The sequence below is a fragment of the Corythoichthys intestinalis genome, chromosome 7 (genome assembly GCF_030265065.1).
Source record: "Corythoichthys intestinalis isolate RoL2023-P3 chromosome 7, ASM3026506v1, whole genome shotgun sequence".
NCBI lineage: Eukaryota > Metazoa > Chordata > Actinopteri > Syngnathiformes > Syngnathidae > Corythoichthys > Corythoichthys intestinalis.
Genome location: NC_080401.1, coordinates 27,240,660 through 27,255,699, shown reverse-complemented (window position 1 = coordinate 27,255,699; position 15,040 = coordinate 27,240,660). Strand labels below are relative to the sequence as shown.

General features: G+C 40.4%; 1 protein-coding gene across 1 annotated transcript; it reads left to right on the top strand.

Moving 5' to 3' along the window:
- Positions 1-816: 816 nt before the first annotated feature.
- On the top strand, positions 817-14,715 carry ttc22 (tetratricopeptide repeat domain 22). Its single transcript, XM_057840170.1, has 8 exons — positions 817-1,241; positions 8,239-8,539; positions 8,836-8,891; positions 8,968-9,083; positions 9,191-9,309; positions 9,398-9,559; positions 12,750-12,902; positions 12,980-14,715. The coding sequence occupies exons 1-8, from the start codon at positions 979-981 to the stop codon at positions 13,514-13,516; spliced, it is 1,707 nt and encodes a 568-aa protein (XP_057696153.1). The 5' UTR covers positions 817-978; the 3' UTR covers positions 13,517-14,715.
- Positions 14,716-15,040: the final 325 nt, after the last annotated feature.

The following is a 15,040-nucleotide window of genomic DNA, read 5'->3' as shown; positions in this document are numbered from 1 at the left end:
CATCCGAAGAACACCATACCCACTGTGAAGCATGGGGGTGGAAACATCATGCTTTGGGGCTGTTTGTCTGCAAAGGGACCAGGACGACTGATCCGTGTAAAGGAAAGAATGAATGGGGCCATGTACAGTATCGAGAGATTTTGAGTGAAAATCTTCCATCAGCAAGGGCATTGAAGATGAGACGTGGCTGGGTCTTTCAGCATGACAATGATCCCAAACACACAGCCAGGGCAACAAAGGTGTGGCTTCGTAAGAAGCATTTCAAGGTCCTGGAGTAGCCTAGCCAATCTCCTAATCTCAACCCCAAAGAAAATCTATGGAGGGAGTTGAAAGTCCGTGTTGCCCAACGACAGCCCCAAAACATTACTGCTCTAGAGGCGATCTGCATGGAGGAATGGGCCAAAATACCAGCAACAGTGTGTGAAAAGCTTGTGTAGAGTTACAGAAAACGCTTGGCCTCCGTTATTGTCAACAAAGGGTACATAGCAAAGTATTGAGATGAACTTTTGGTATTGACCAAATACTTATTTTCCACCATGATTTGCAAATAAATTCTTTAAAAATCAAACAATGTGATTTTCTGTTTTTTTCCCACATTCTGTCTCTCATGGTTGAGGTTTACCCATGTTGACAATAACAGGCCTCTCTAATATTTTCAAGTGGGAGGACTTGCACAATTAGTGGTTGACTAAATACTTATTTTCCCCACTGTATGCCAAGCACTACTTTCCTTTTGGGGCTGTATTCCACTTCCTGGCACTCCCAAGCCCAACCTGTTCAACCAGTTTACAACAGGTGAGTGCAGACATTGAGTAATGTCAAAGTGACAAAAGCGTGCGTGTGCTGGGAAGGATTAGCTCCATTATTTCAGTGCTATTCAGGTGCAAGACACAAAGTATTTTAATCTTAAATATAGCTGTATCCTGCCTTTCTTGTAACTAAGCCTATGTAGGAGGACAGGCAAGAAAGAAGGGGGCCATGGACACCAATACAACAGAGGACATAGAGTCCCTGATGGAGGACATGGACTACATTCCGGGTCATTTCCACCTGGATCTGAACCTCAACTGTGATTCTGCTGGACCTTTGAAACTGAGAGAGCGAGACACTTACCTGAAACAAGAGAGCCTCAGGGGGGAGCTGGAGGCTGAGGCTGGATATCTACAGTATGCTGTACGCAATCTTCTGGGTCTGCTGGCTTTTCACCTCGATCACCTTCAAACTGCAGAGGAAATATTCCGGTGATAACACTTGCACACTTTACTTAATTTATGAAGTTGCATCTTTTAAATGCAAGGTTGTATGTATTGTAGTTAGCACAATAATTTAACTGTACAGTCCAGAGGTTCAACTCTCTCTCACCCAAAGGTTGAATGCGTCATCATTAGCTATCTCAGCAGGTAGGGAAGGTAAACACCACAATGGATATATAGCTTATCCCTAAAGACCCAGGAAGATTATAACGCCATGCACTTACTTCTATGTGGCCAGTGACAAAAATGAGTTTGAGACCTGTATATTAGAGGAAGCACAGAAATGTAAAATAAATTTGTGATTATAGTATTTACTGTATATTCGTTTATTTTAGATGTACTTCTAAGCATCCTTGCATTTGTTCATTTATCTTCCGTTCCACCTATCCTCACAAGGGTCGCGGAGGTGCTGGAGCCTATCCCAGCCAACTATGGGCAGTTGGCAGGGTCATATGCGGGGATTAAGGGGGGGTCATAGCCTTCCCCGGTGGCCTAAAAAACAACAAAGTGAATGAAGTGAACAAAAAACATTTTTATAATTGGTCAAAACTATTTTTCAAACAGATCATGTGACTAGCACCTTAGAGACGGCCATTTGCTTTGCTTATCCCCCCAAAAAACACCTGAGGACAGAAGAGGCAAGATGGATATACGTAATTTTTTCAAACCTAAGCTTTCAAAAGCGACAACAACTACTGAGTGAGAACCAAGGACTGAAGATGTGGACCAAAAAATGCCGGGGAGCACCACCAAAATGGTGAGCGGAGTTTCAGTTTGCTCCACTAAAGACGTTAACCCTAAAAAATGATGGGAAACAAACAAACAAAAAAAACTCATTTTCAACGTATTAATCATAAATGTTCTTGGCTGGAATATTCAGTCAAAATGGATGCGGTGTCTACTTCTCCACTAGATAAGACAGAAAAACGCGTGCACTCACACAAGCAAGTGCACATACACAGCCGGGATGCCTGTATGTACGAGCATGGGCGAAACTACACTCCGAACATATATCTTGTAAATTGATTTTATTGCCGACACTGTGTTTCGGGGTCATCAACATTTTTGCCCCCCCCCCGCCACAAAGGTCAAACTCCACTTATGGGCAAGGTACACCATGAATTTGTTGCTAGCCAATCGCAGGTCACAAGGGGACAAACAACTAGTCACGCACACACTCATACCTATGGACAATTTGACGTGGTCAATCAGGCTAGCATGCATGTTTTCAGAATGTGTGAGGAAACCGGAGTACCTGGAGAAACCGCACACAGGCCCGGGGAGAACATGCAAACTTCACATAGGAAGGTTGGAGCCTGGGACTGAACCCTTCATCTCAAAACTGTGAGGCAGACGTGCTAACCTCTCTTCCACCGTGCTGCCTTCTGTATTCATACCAAGCATAATATCCAAATGAATACTTTCCAATATCAAATCTAAAATATGAGATTGGTTTACGGAATGCATCTCTTTAGATTAAGGGCGTAGGTTTGGTCTCAACATTGATAGGGACGATAATGCAGCATAACCTGCATGTACACTATTTGCTGGGGAAGGGACATTAATAAGGCCAAACAGATTGGATGATCAGGGGTCAGGGCTACATTTCTCATATAATATGAACCTAATGAATTTATAGGCTAAATGACCAATGCAAAACAAATTTGTATTGATTTGTACTAACTTTCACTCTCTGTATTGGTTCAGGCGATATACTGTTCAATTCAATCCTTAGTTTAAAAAAAAACTACTAAAGAAACATTTAGAAAAATTCCAGAATAAATATCAGGATTTTATTAGCAAATTTAAATTGCAATATTTGAACATAAATTATATTAACATACAGTACAAAATAAATGCTCACTTGTTAATAATCTCTTAACTATCCAAGAATGTAAAAAATACACATTTGTCTTAAGACCACTCAACATTGTCTGTCTTAATAAATACATATAACTGAAAAAAAACTACTCAGTCAGGGTATAATAAAAACTAGGCCTGCAAGCAGGACTGAACGGGCCCTCGCAATCTAGCGCAACTCGGACGTCATGTAACTCGGACAGTGTGCAGGTCAGGGTGGTGGCAGATCGTCCTCTCTAATCATCTCATTAGAACCTAATATGCGTGAAAGTTGCCTCTTTACATTCACACACCTAAGAGATAAAAACCCCTATTGGACAGAGGACTACAAAAAAGGTGCGAATAAAGGGTCATCACGGCAACAGACAGAGACATGTGGATATGGGCCGTAAAATAAGTATTTTAAAAGGTCTTGAAACTACAATGACCAACCTGAAAAGAACTGGACATATATTTTAAAAAATGAGTGACTTTCTATTGCCACTAGTTGGCGCTGTAGGTTTGATGCAAATGACCCCTACAGGACCCTTCAGACTATGACTCAACAAGCACGATATGTTTGGCGCAGATATGTTGTAGAAGTTATGACTGTTCAAAACTTGTGGTGAGACGAAATGGCTTCAGTCATTTTTACTTCTCCTGTTGGACCCTTCTGCTTCAACCAAACCTCAGTATTTTTCATCAAGCACCTGAACACATGTCTTAAGGCTCCGCTGATGCAGGTTTGAGGTGAATAGATTTTTTTTCCTTGGAGGAGGAGCCTGTTTCGTAAAAAAGGCATTTCCTGTTCCCACTAGGGGGCGCTAGGCCTAATGGGTAATTTTTCAATGCACTCGTGTTAAGGGTGGGATCCCGCACATACATGCCAGATATGAAAAAGATTGAACGTTGTTTCAAGGAGCTATTACTCCTTTACTGAATTTGTCATTTTGCCGAAAAAATGGCCGACTTTGGCACCACGCCCAGGTCAGACCCATGTATGAAAACGCACCATTTTGAAAAGTTTAGATATCCTATGTCTCCTGAATAGTCTAACCAATTTTGAAGATGATCCAACTAATTCCCTCTTTGACAAGGTCTCAAATGTGCACCCTGTTAATTGATAAAAATTTCACATTCGATCCAAAATACCCGATTTCCTGTTGGGTTTGGAATATGGGTTCAAGAGACTTTTTGGAGCAGTTTTGCACAAGGTATCGACTCCCCAAATTTCATTGCTCTACGTTAAAAAAACCTAATAGGAAACGCCTTTTTGAAAAATTCAAGGGGGCGCCACAGAGCCATTTTGCTACGTTTTTTTGTAACGTTGCAAGATTATCGAAATCCACACAAAGCCGCATGTATGTGCAAAATTTGGTGAGTTTTTGTGCATGTCCAGGCCTCCAAATGTAAACTGTACTACAAATGGACAGAAATTTCACATTCGATCCAAAATACCCGATTTTCTGTTGGATTTGGAATACAGGTGCAAGAGGCTTTTTTGAGCAGTTAGGCATAAGGTATCTACTCCCCAAATTTCATTGCTCTATGTTGAAAAAACCCAATAGGAAAGGCCTTTTTTAAAACTCCTTTCTGTCGCCACTAGTTGGCACTGTAGAGTTGATGCAAATGACCCATACAGGACCCTTCAGGGTGTGACTCTCAACAAGCACGGGAAGTTTGGCGCAGATATGTTGTATATCTGCTGAGTTATGATTGTTCAAAGTATTTTGCGAGACATATTGTTGACGGTTATTTTCACTTTCATGTTTGGACCCCTCTGCTTCAACGAAACCTCAATATTTTTCATCAGGCACCTGTACACAGGTCTTAAGGCTCCCCTGATGCAGCTTTGAGGTCAACAGATTTTTTTCCCTTGGAGAAGGAACCTGTCTCGTAAAAAAAGGCATTTCCTGTTCTCACTAGGGGGCACTAGGCCTAATGGGTAATATTTCAATGCACTCGTGTTAAGGGTGGGATACCGCACATACATGCCAGATATGAAAAAGATTGAACGTTGTGTCAAGGAACTATTAGTCATTTACTTAATTTGTCATTTTGCCGAAAAAATGGCCGACTTTGGCACCACGCCCAGGTCATACTCGTGAATGAAAACGCACCATTTTTAAAACTTAAGATCTCATATGTCTCCTGAACAGTCTCACTAATTTTGAAGATGATCCAACTAACTCCCTCGGCGAAAAGGTCTCAAATGTGCACCCTGTAAATCGATAAAAATTTCATATTCGATCCAAAATAACAGATTTCCTGTTGGGTTTGGAATATGGGTGTAAATGCTTTTTTGGAGCGGTTTTGGACAAGGTATAGACTTCCCAAATTTCATCGCTCTACGCCGACAGACCGTAATGTTATAGGCCAATTTTAAAATTTCAAGGGGGCGCCACTGAGCCATTTTGTTACATTTTTTTGCAACGTTGCAAAATTATCGAAATTTACAATTTTCCGCACGTATGTGCAAATTTTGGTGACTTTTCGTGCATGTTCAGGCCTCCAAATTTGCCGTTTTCATTTGCCATGAAAAATAAATAAATAAATAATCCTTTGCAAAACAATAGGGCCTTCGCACGCCTAGTGCTCGGGCCCTAATAATCCTTTGCAAAACAATAGGGCCTTCGCTCGCTTAGTGCTCGGGCCCTAATAAACTAGGCCTGCAAGCAGTACTGAACGGGGCCTCACAGTTTGGTGCAACTCGGACGTACACCCCGAAAATCGGGGAATACAGTGAATTTTTCCCCCCGCTGTTTTCCCTCATTTTTATTCCCTCGCGTTTCACTCGCTTTTCGTTTTTCGCAGTTTTCGCGGAAAAGCGGGAGAATACAGCGAATTTTTTTTCACTGTATTCCCTGTATAAAAAACAGGGAATACAATTTTTTTTGCGTTTTTTGCAGAAAAGCGGGGGAATACAGTGAAAGTGTTTTTTGCGTTTCTCACGGTTTTCGCGGAAATGCAGGATACAGTGAAAACAATTATTCACGGTTTTCCCATTTTTTAAAAAATCCACAGTGAAAAAAAATTCTCTGTATTGCCTCGTTTTTTGCGGTTTTCGCGTTTTGGGCCAATTTGACCAACTTTGCCAAAATTTGTGGCTCTAAAAGCTGCCCAAGTCCATGAAAAAAAATCTGCTTTCTTTTAATGGCGAACGGAGTCGTCCTGGCAACAAACAGAGACATGTGGACATGGGCCTTAAAATGTCACCTTACAAAAGGTCTTGTAACTACAATGACCAAATTTAATCCTGTTGTGTTTGGAATATGGGTGCAAGAGACTCTTTGGAGCAGTTTTGCACAACGTATCGACTCCCTAAATTTCATTGCTCTACCTAGAATTAAACCTAATAGGAGAGGCCTTTTGGAAAAATTCAAGGGGGCCATTTTGTTAAATTTTTTCGCAACGTTGTGAAATTGTCAAAATTTATGCTAAGTTGCATGTATGTGCAAATTTTGGTGAGTTTTCATGCATGTTAAGACCTCCAAATTGGCCATTTTCATTTGCAATGAAAAAAAAAAAATCCTTTGCCATCCATTCAAATAGGGCTTTCGTGCCAGTTGTTGCTCGGGCCCTAATAAAAATGCTTTTGTCCACAAGCACTGATAAACGCAACAAAAAATTAAAATTGTTTACCTCGAATATACCTCCTAGGACCTGCCGTTCATGTAAGTGGACATAACATTATGGGTCATTTAAGCCACATTTGTATACTAAATGTCGATATTGCGGCCTACATGACCCAAAGTGTGACGTCCATGTATGAGGATGCCAATTCTTAGGAGAGTTAATTTAAATACGGACATGGTATACAAAGGACTATTTACTTTTCATAGTAACATAATTATACATGCTATAATTTGAAATACATAAAGGCAATAATGATTGACAAAAAAACAGATGAATAGTGGAAGCCTGTATTTTTGTCTGCCTGATTGTGAGGTGAGCAGTGTCTATTTTTTTGTCCAATTATAAAATACCAAATGTGACTGCTTACAACACATGCAATTTTGGCAGGCGCATTCCTGTTACGTGCGCCTCTTGTGTTGATAAGCGGTATGGAAAACGAATGAATGAATGTTCCTATTTGGCAGACTTCAAAAGTATCAAAAGCAAGGGCGTAGATTTGCATAAGGACGGTAGGGACATAACACTACCAACTTTTCAGGATGTTCAGATTGTCCCCACCAACTTTTAAGCAACGTTATTTGCATTTAATAATGAGTTCAGTTATATACTGTAGGTCATTTAGATTGTCTTCCCATATGTTGTAAGGATAGATTTGACCGTACTATTATCAAGTGAATCATTTTCATTACGACCAGACCTTACACTTACCCTTTTTCACTTGCTGAATGTGCCGGTGTTCTGCCAAAAGCTCCTAAATCGGCGAAACATCCTACATTAGTCGAATTTGACACCCAAAGTACTACCGTGCGCTCTAAACTTGTTTTGTTTAGATACATACAGGCAGAACATACTAAAAAAATGCCTTAAGAAAATACTTAAAAGTAGTTATATCAAATAAGGACGGTTTAAATACGCTACGTGACTTGTGAGGAAAAGCGGCATGGAAATGAATGAATGAATGACTAATGTGGTCAACTGCTTCAAAGCTAACACAAAAAACACAATGGTTAAAAGTACGAGGGGGTAATACATGCAAAAAGTATTTTTGAGGCAATGAAAAGGTTCTAAAAAACTAAATAAAAACAGAAATAGTGAGTACTCGCCGCTTCTAACTGATGTGCGCATGCGTGCGGATGCTTGCGCAAGCGCGCTGAGCGTTTCGCCGCGTAGTACGGAATGGCCGAACAACAGTCCATTTTTTTCCCCTCAAACGCACGTTTGATTGGCTGATGATTTGCATTTATTTCAAATGTATTTATTTATTTTCTACATTATTTATTGTAAAACATTTTTATTTCTAGCCTATGCAGAGAATTTTTTCCAGATAATCATACATTAAATAGACAGTACTTACTGCCACTATGGCAACTGACAACTTAAATATGGTCACTCTGCCAAAATTCAACGTTGTGCCTAGGGAAAGGGCATTGGTGGTATCATTTTTAAAAATCCGTATAATTCACCACTCTTTTATAACCCTTTCGGTGTACTGTATATTTTGGCATTTCAGAGGCATTTGTAAAGAGGATCCAGGGAACCTCAACGCTTGGGCTAACCTCGGCTATGTGTATGACAAGTTGGGAAGAGAGCTGGATGCTGCCGAATGTGTGGAGAAAGTGTCCCAACTGATGGGCGTAGGTGCTGGAGAGACCACCAAGGACGACAGCAGGCAAATGGCAGCCCGCTGCCTGGCAGAGCAGGCCTATGTTTACCCCTATGATGTGGAGCTGGAGAGAGAGGATGACTTGAGGGAAAGACTGACCGCTGCCCTAATGCTCTATAACAGGGCCCTGGACTATGGAGGTCATCTGGTGAGATGGAAACGTGGTTGTAAAAATGTAAATGTGAGAGTAGTAAAGTAACATTTTGAAATGTTAATAAATGTCAAACAATACAACACCATTTTGCACTGCGTGCATTATTCCAGGTTTATTGTCAGAATAGGGAGGAAGGATTTATATTTACATTGCACAATCAGGTTTTCACTGTGTATTTAGGCTTACATGTTCATACAAGATACGCCATTTTAATGCAGAAACCATGAGTGATAAACATTTTTGTTGTTGTTTTTGGAGGCCAAAATTAATTTATAACACTGTTTTTCCAGATACCAGTGGAAGAAAAAAGAAGCTGGTACTTTAAAATGGCAACCATTTATATCAGGTATCAAGTGAACTGTGTATATAACTAAAATGTACAGTAGTGAGTAATCCAGTTTTTCCCTTTCTGTTCCCTGCAGACTGGATGACATAGTAAAGACCAAAGAGGATGCTGAATACTCCAGACGCTCTCATTATAATAAGGGGCTAAGGCTTCTCAGGGAAACACTTGAATCTGATAAAACGCAACAAAAAGGTAAACACAACTTATGTCATTTCACCACATATCAGATAGTGTCTACATTTGAACTACACAGGGATGTACATAATGTACAAATGTTCATTTGTAACTCTCATTTCAAGCTCTTTCCTGGTGTTACGTTGGCATCATGTTGGAGAGGCAGGATGAATTCACCACGGTGCCCATGTCGATCCATGACTGTGGATACTCAGCCACTGATCCCCTAACCTGCTATGGCAATGTATGTTCAAAACCACTGTGCCAGTTTGGATGAACATGTGAAGTTGGAGAGTACACCTTCAAACAAATATATTATGCATAATTTGCAGGCCATAAAGTTGGCTAATAATGACGCATTTATCCTGAACCTCCTGGCCAAGCTGTTCTTTCTGCTGGGTAAACACGAGATGGCCACAGGGATCTGCAACATGGCTCTCAATGTGCTGCCGGATCCGGAGATCAATTGGCAGGCATATTGTACCCTTGCCAAGGTACCAAACAAACTCACTACCCCAAACATTGTGAGATATAGTGGGGCAAATAAGTATTTAGTCAACCACTAATTGTGCAAGTTCTCCCACTTGAAAATATTAGAGAGGCCTGTAATTGTCAACATGGGTAAACCTCAACCATGAGAGACAGAATGTGGGAAAAAAACCTAGAAAATCACATTGTTTGACTTTTAAAGAATTTATTTGCAAATCATGGTGGAAAATAAGTATTTGGTCAATACCAAAAGTTCATCTCAATACTTTGTTATGTACCCTTTGTTGGCAATAACGGAAGCCAAACGTTTTCTGTAACTCTTCACAAGCTTTTCACACACTGTTGCTGGTATTTTAGCCCATTCCTCCATGCAGATCGCCTCTAGAGCAGTGATGTTTTGGGGCTGTCGTTGGGCAACACGGACTTTAAACTCCCTCCATAGATTTTTTACGGGGTTTAGCTCTGGAGACTGGCTAGGCCACTCCAGGACCTTGACATGCTTCTTACGAAGCCACTCCTTTGTTGCCCAGGCTGTGTGTTTGGAATCATTGTCATGCTGAAAGACCCAGCCACGTCTCATCTTCAATGCCCTTGCTGATGGAAGGAGATTTTCACTCAAAATCTCTCGATATATGGCCCCATTCATTCTTTCCTTTACACAGATCAGTCGTCCTGGTCCCTTTGCAGAAAAACAGCCCCAAAGCATGATTTTTCCACCCCCATGCTTCACAGTGGGTATAGTGTTCTTCGGATGCAATTCAGTATTCTTTCTCTTCCAAACACAAGAACCTGTGTTTCTACCAAAAGGTTCTATTTTGGTTTCATCCGACCATAACACATTCTCCCAGTCCTCTTTTGGATCATCCAAATGCTCTCTAGCGAACTGCAGACGGACCTGGACGTGTACTGGCTTCAATAGGGGGACATGTCTGGCAGTGCAGGATTTGAGTCCCTGGCGGCGCATTGTGTTACTGATAGTAGCCTTTGTTACTGTGGTCCCAGCTCTCTGTAGGTCATTCACCAGGTCCCCCATGTGGTTCTGGCATTTTTGCTCACCGTTCTTGTTATCATTTTGACGGCAATGGGTGAGATCTTCCATGGAGCCTCAGATTGAAGGAGATTATAAGTGGTCTTGTATGTCTTCCATTTTCTAATATTTGCTCCCACAGTTGATTTCTTTACACCAAGCGTTTTACCTATTGCAGATTCAGTCTTCCCAGCCTGGTGCAGGTCTACAATTTTGTCTCTGGTGTCCTTCGACAGCTCTTTGGTCTTGGCCATAGTGGAGTTTGAAGTGTGACTGACTGAGTTTGTGTACAGGTATCTACAGGTAGCCATTAATACAGGTAACAAGTGGAGCCTCGTTAGACCTCGTTAGAAGAATTTAGACCTCTTTGACAGCCAGAAATCTTGCTTGTTTGTAGGTGACCAAATACTTATTTTCCACTCTATTTTGGAAATAAATGATTTGAAAATCAAACAATGTGATTTTCTGTTTTTTTTTTTTTTTTTTTCCACATTCTGTCTCTCATGGTTGAGGTTTACCCATGTTGACAATTACAGGCCTCTCTAATCTTTTCAAGTTGGAGAACTTGTGGTTGGCTAAATACTTATTTGCCCCACTGCATCTGTTGAAATAGTAAGCATTTGTCCCCAAGATTTTTGCAGGCATACCAGCATATACATTTGAAGGGTCACTTGCAGTTTTTGAAACATAAATTTTGCTCCAAACTCTAACATTAAAATTGAAGTACAGTGCTGCTCGAAAGTTTGTGAACCCCACAGCGATGGTCAGATTTTTTGTAAAAAAAAAACTAAAATAACCTTATTAAATGTTAAGTTATACCCAAATCCACAATACTGACATTCCAAATAATGGACTGAAACAAAAGAAATAGTTATATTGTCATTCTTTATTTAACAAAAGTGGTTGATTTAAGAAAAACTCAGATATCATGTGTGCAAAAGTATGTGAACCCCTTCAGTTAATAGGATATTGCGCCTCCTTTTGCAGAGATTACCTCAACCAAACGGTTTCTGTAGTGACTAATCAGCCTCTCACATCTACTTTGGGGGATTTTTGCCCATTCTTCCTTGCAGAACGCAGTCAGTTGAGAGACGTTTGATGGGCGTCTGGCATGAACTGCTCGCTTCAGGTCCCGCCACAGCATTTCAATGGGATTTAGGTCAGGACTTTGACTGGGCCAGTCCAGAACACGAATCTTCTTCTTTTTCAGCCATTCCTTGGTTGTATTGCTGGAATGCTTTGGATCATTATCATGTTGCATGATCCACCTTCTGCCAAGCTTTAACTTCAAAACAGATGGCGTCAGGTTATGTTCTAGGATTTGACAATATTCCTCAGAATTCATGATTCCCTGGACTATGTGGAGTTGTCCAGGTCCTGAGGATGAAAAGCAAGCCCAGATCTTGACATTCCCACCTCCATGCTTCACTGTTGGGAGAAGGTTCTTTTGGTGGTATGCAGTGTTGACTTTTCGCCAGACATGGCGGTTTTGGTTGTGACCAAACAGTTCAATTTTGCACCTACATCAGTTGATGAAAACTCTTTTTAATTTAGTCTCGACAACACAACTGTTAAAAAAACAAAAAAAAAACTACTGAATTGATTGATTAGGAAATCAGGTTGAAATAATAGAAAATTCCAAAATGTTGAGGGGGTTCACAAACTTTTGAGCAGCACTGTATGTCAGACACACCGATTCTTCTGGTCCCATGGTAACGTCTGGCCCTGCTTCCAAATAAATAAGGCCAACAAGAAGGGTCTATACCACAATCTGCAAAAGCTATAGCAACATTGTCCTGTTTGAAGACAAATAGTACATTATGGAAATAGTTTATCAAATAAAATGTTTGAAAATGAATAACTTGTGTGTTACCAAATTGACAGAACACTGGGTTCAATCTCCTGATTGCCCGCAGCTATTTCTTTTGTTTTTCGCTGTCTTTTTCGGTGGGAAATTGGGAATTCGGTGGGATAAAAAAATAAACTTTTATTAAGGCCCGCAATCAACCACACAGCAAGAGTAAACCATCTGCCTCGCTAAATCCTCCCCCAAACATGCAAAACAATCGAACTATTGGCAAAATACGCTACCATGAACAACACAAGAAATGTAAACATGACATGACAAAAGAGCCTCCTATTGTGACCACTTATCTTCCTTCCTTTAGATCAACACAATGCTTTACATCAGGGACCTAGAAAAGGCCAAATGTGGGGAAGGCGGTGTACCAGACCGACAAATGTTAACCGAGGCCCAGAAAAACTTGGAGAAAGTCTTGGCTGTGTGTCCTTGTTTGAGGACTCACCTAGAGATTGCACAGGTAAGACAGAATTGCAGCATAAACTTTTTATTAAGGCATTGGGTTTGTCTTAATTGATTTAGCATCTTCTTCATCAGGTGTACTACTACATGGGTGTAGATGCACTGCAGGAGAGCCTTTTGGTGGATGAGGGCGCAATAAATAACGCTTTGGTGAGTCTGTCCAAGGCCCGACTGTATGAACTGGGAGACACCTTGCCTGAGCTCCACTTGCTCAAAGGCCGCTGCCTCTTACTCAAGGGCGAGGAACAAAATGCCGCAGACTGCTTCAAATGTGCTCTGGACTTAGAAAGGCCAACAAGTACTGATACCACGGCCTTGCGTTGCCTGCTTCAGGCCTTACTGGCCGTGTTCATGCAGGAGGGGCCTGATGCCAACCATATCATCACCCAGATGGAGCAGTGTTTGAAGAAGGCTGAGGAGAAGTACCCCGAAGATGTGGTGAAGGCTGAGCTGAGATGCCTTTACAGGACAAACACTGCAGATGTCACAGAGCTGTCTAAAGCTCTCATCAGAACGGGACGACTGGAGTTGGTCAGAAGGCTACTGCAGACAGTAGCGCCTACACAAAATGCCAAGAAAAGAACACTTAAAAAATCATTCTCTTTTGCATGATACAAACAACATTACACAACAACCAATGACATAAGAACGAAAGAAAGAAGTAACTGCATGACTGCATTTCAGATGACTGTAATGAAGTTCTATTCTACTTAATATTTATGTTGTGAAATCACAATGGCTAATAGTATTTTATTCCAGCCATACACTGCTGCACCTGCACCTCTATTTTATTTATTGTGTTCAACAAGCTGTTTATGCTGTTAATCTACTATATTTGATGGCTTTTTTCATAGTAGATTGTTGATTCTCATAGGTATAACGCAACTGGCCTGGTAAAAAAAAATCTCACTCAAGCACTCTCCACAATTGCCTGGATGACCATAAATAAGCCGCGATAGGTACCAGTGTCAGAGCATTCCATGTTGTTGACAGCACAGAACACATTCAGTAATAACAATATTTCTATCTTATGACGCATACGGTTGCACACAACACCACACAAAGGGGATTCAATTCACACTTTGTCACCCCCCCAAATCTTTATTGTTACTACAGTTTTTCATGGCAAAAAAGGTTGCTTAGCCAGGCTGCCACAGAAGGCTGGCATATTCAATTTTCTGTTCATATATATGCCATGACCTGGATCAATTGTATGAAAAATATATACAGCATTTAGACCTTTGGAAAAATCTGAATTCTCCATAGCAATTGTTGGGGTTCAGAGACATTTTTTTTACCAATGCATTTATTCGTTCAATTCATTACAAAAAGGCTGACAGTGCAATTAGTGTAGGCCTCTATAGAATAAACTCTTCCTTTGCATTTCACAGTTGATTAGAATTTCTGCACAATGAAATGTTCAAGTGTTCACTATACAAGAAAACTACTCGTACTGTATCGAGGAGACAGTCTTGTCTGTAAGGTGTGTCTAAAATGAGAAATATGAAAACAGACTCCAATCTATGTATCATTCATTCCATCAATGTTCAACTTCAGATAATAAACAAAATTAGCCAGGATCATGAGCTGTTAGCATTTTTTGTTTTATGTAATGAAATAAGGTTAGGCAAAATTACTTTATTTTCAATTTGCTGCTAAGAAGATGATTGAAAAACTTAAATTTGAAGGTATCAAATGAAACCATGGTTTATCATCAGTTTTATTCATTTTGCCAACTAGAAGTTGTCAGCGTATAGTCATGTTCAGGCTGCTCTTAGACTTCCATGTGTTTTTACAGAGAAGTGAAACTTGGGAGATAATGTACATTGATCCCTCGTTTTTCATGGTTAATGGGGACCAGAACCCACCGCAATAAGTGAAAAACCGCGAAGTAGCGACCCCCCCCAACTTTTTTTTTAAAAACCTGTCCTGCTCAGCTGCTTGGATACAGGAAAATCTTATGTATATTACATTCTTTATATATTTTTTGTGTATACAGTACACTAGTTTGAAAAGTAAATGCAATATTAATATACAATAACATGCATAAGATGAATAAAATGTACTCACCACACTGATGATCTTGATAAATTTGATAAATGAAGAAAAAACTCCAGAACAATGGATATGAAGATA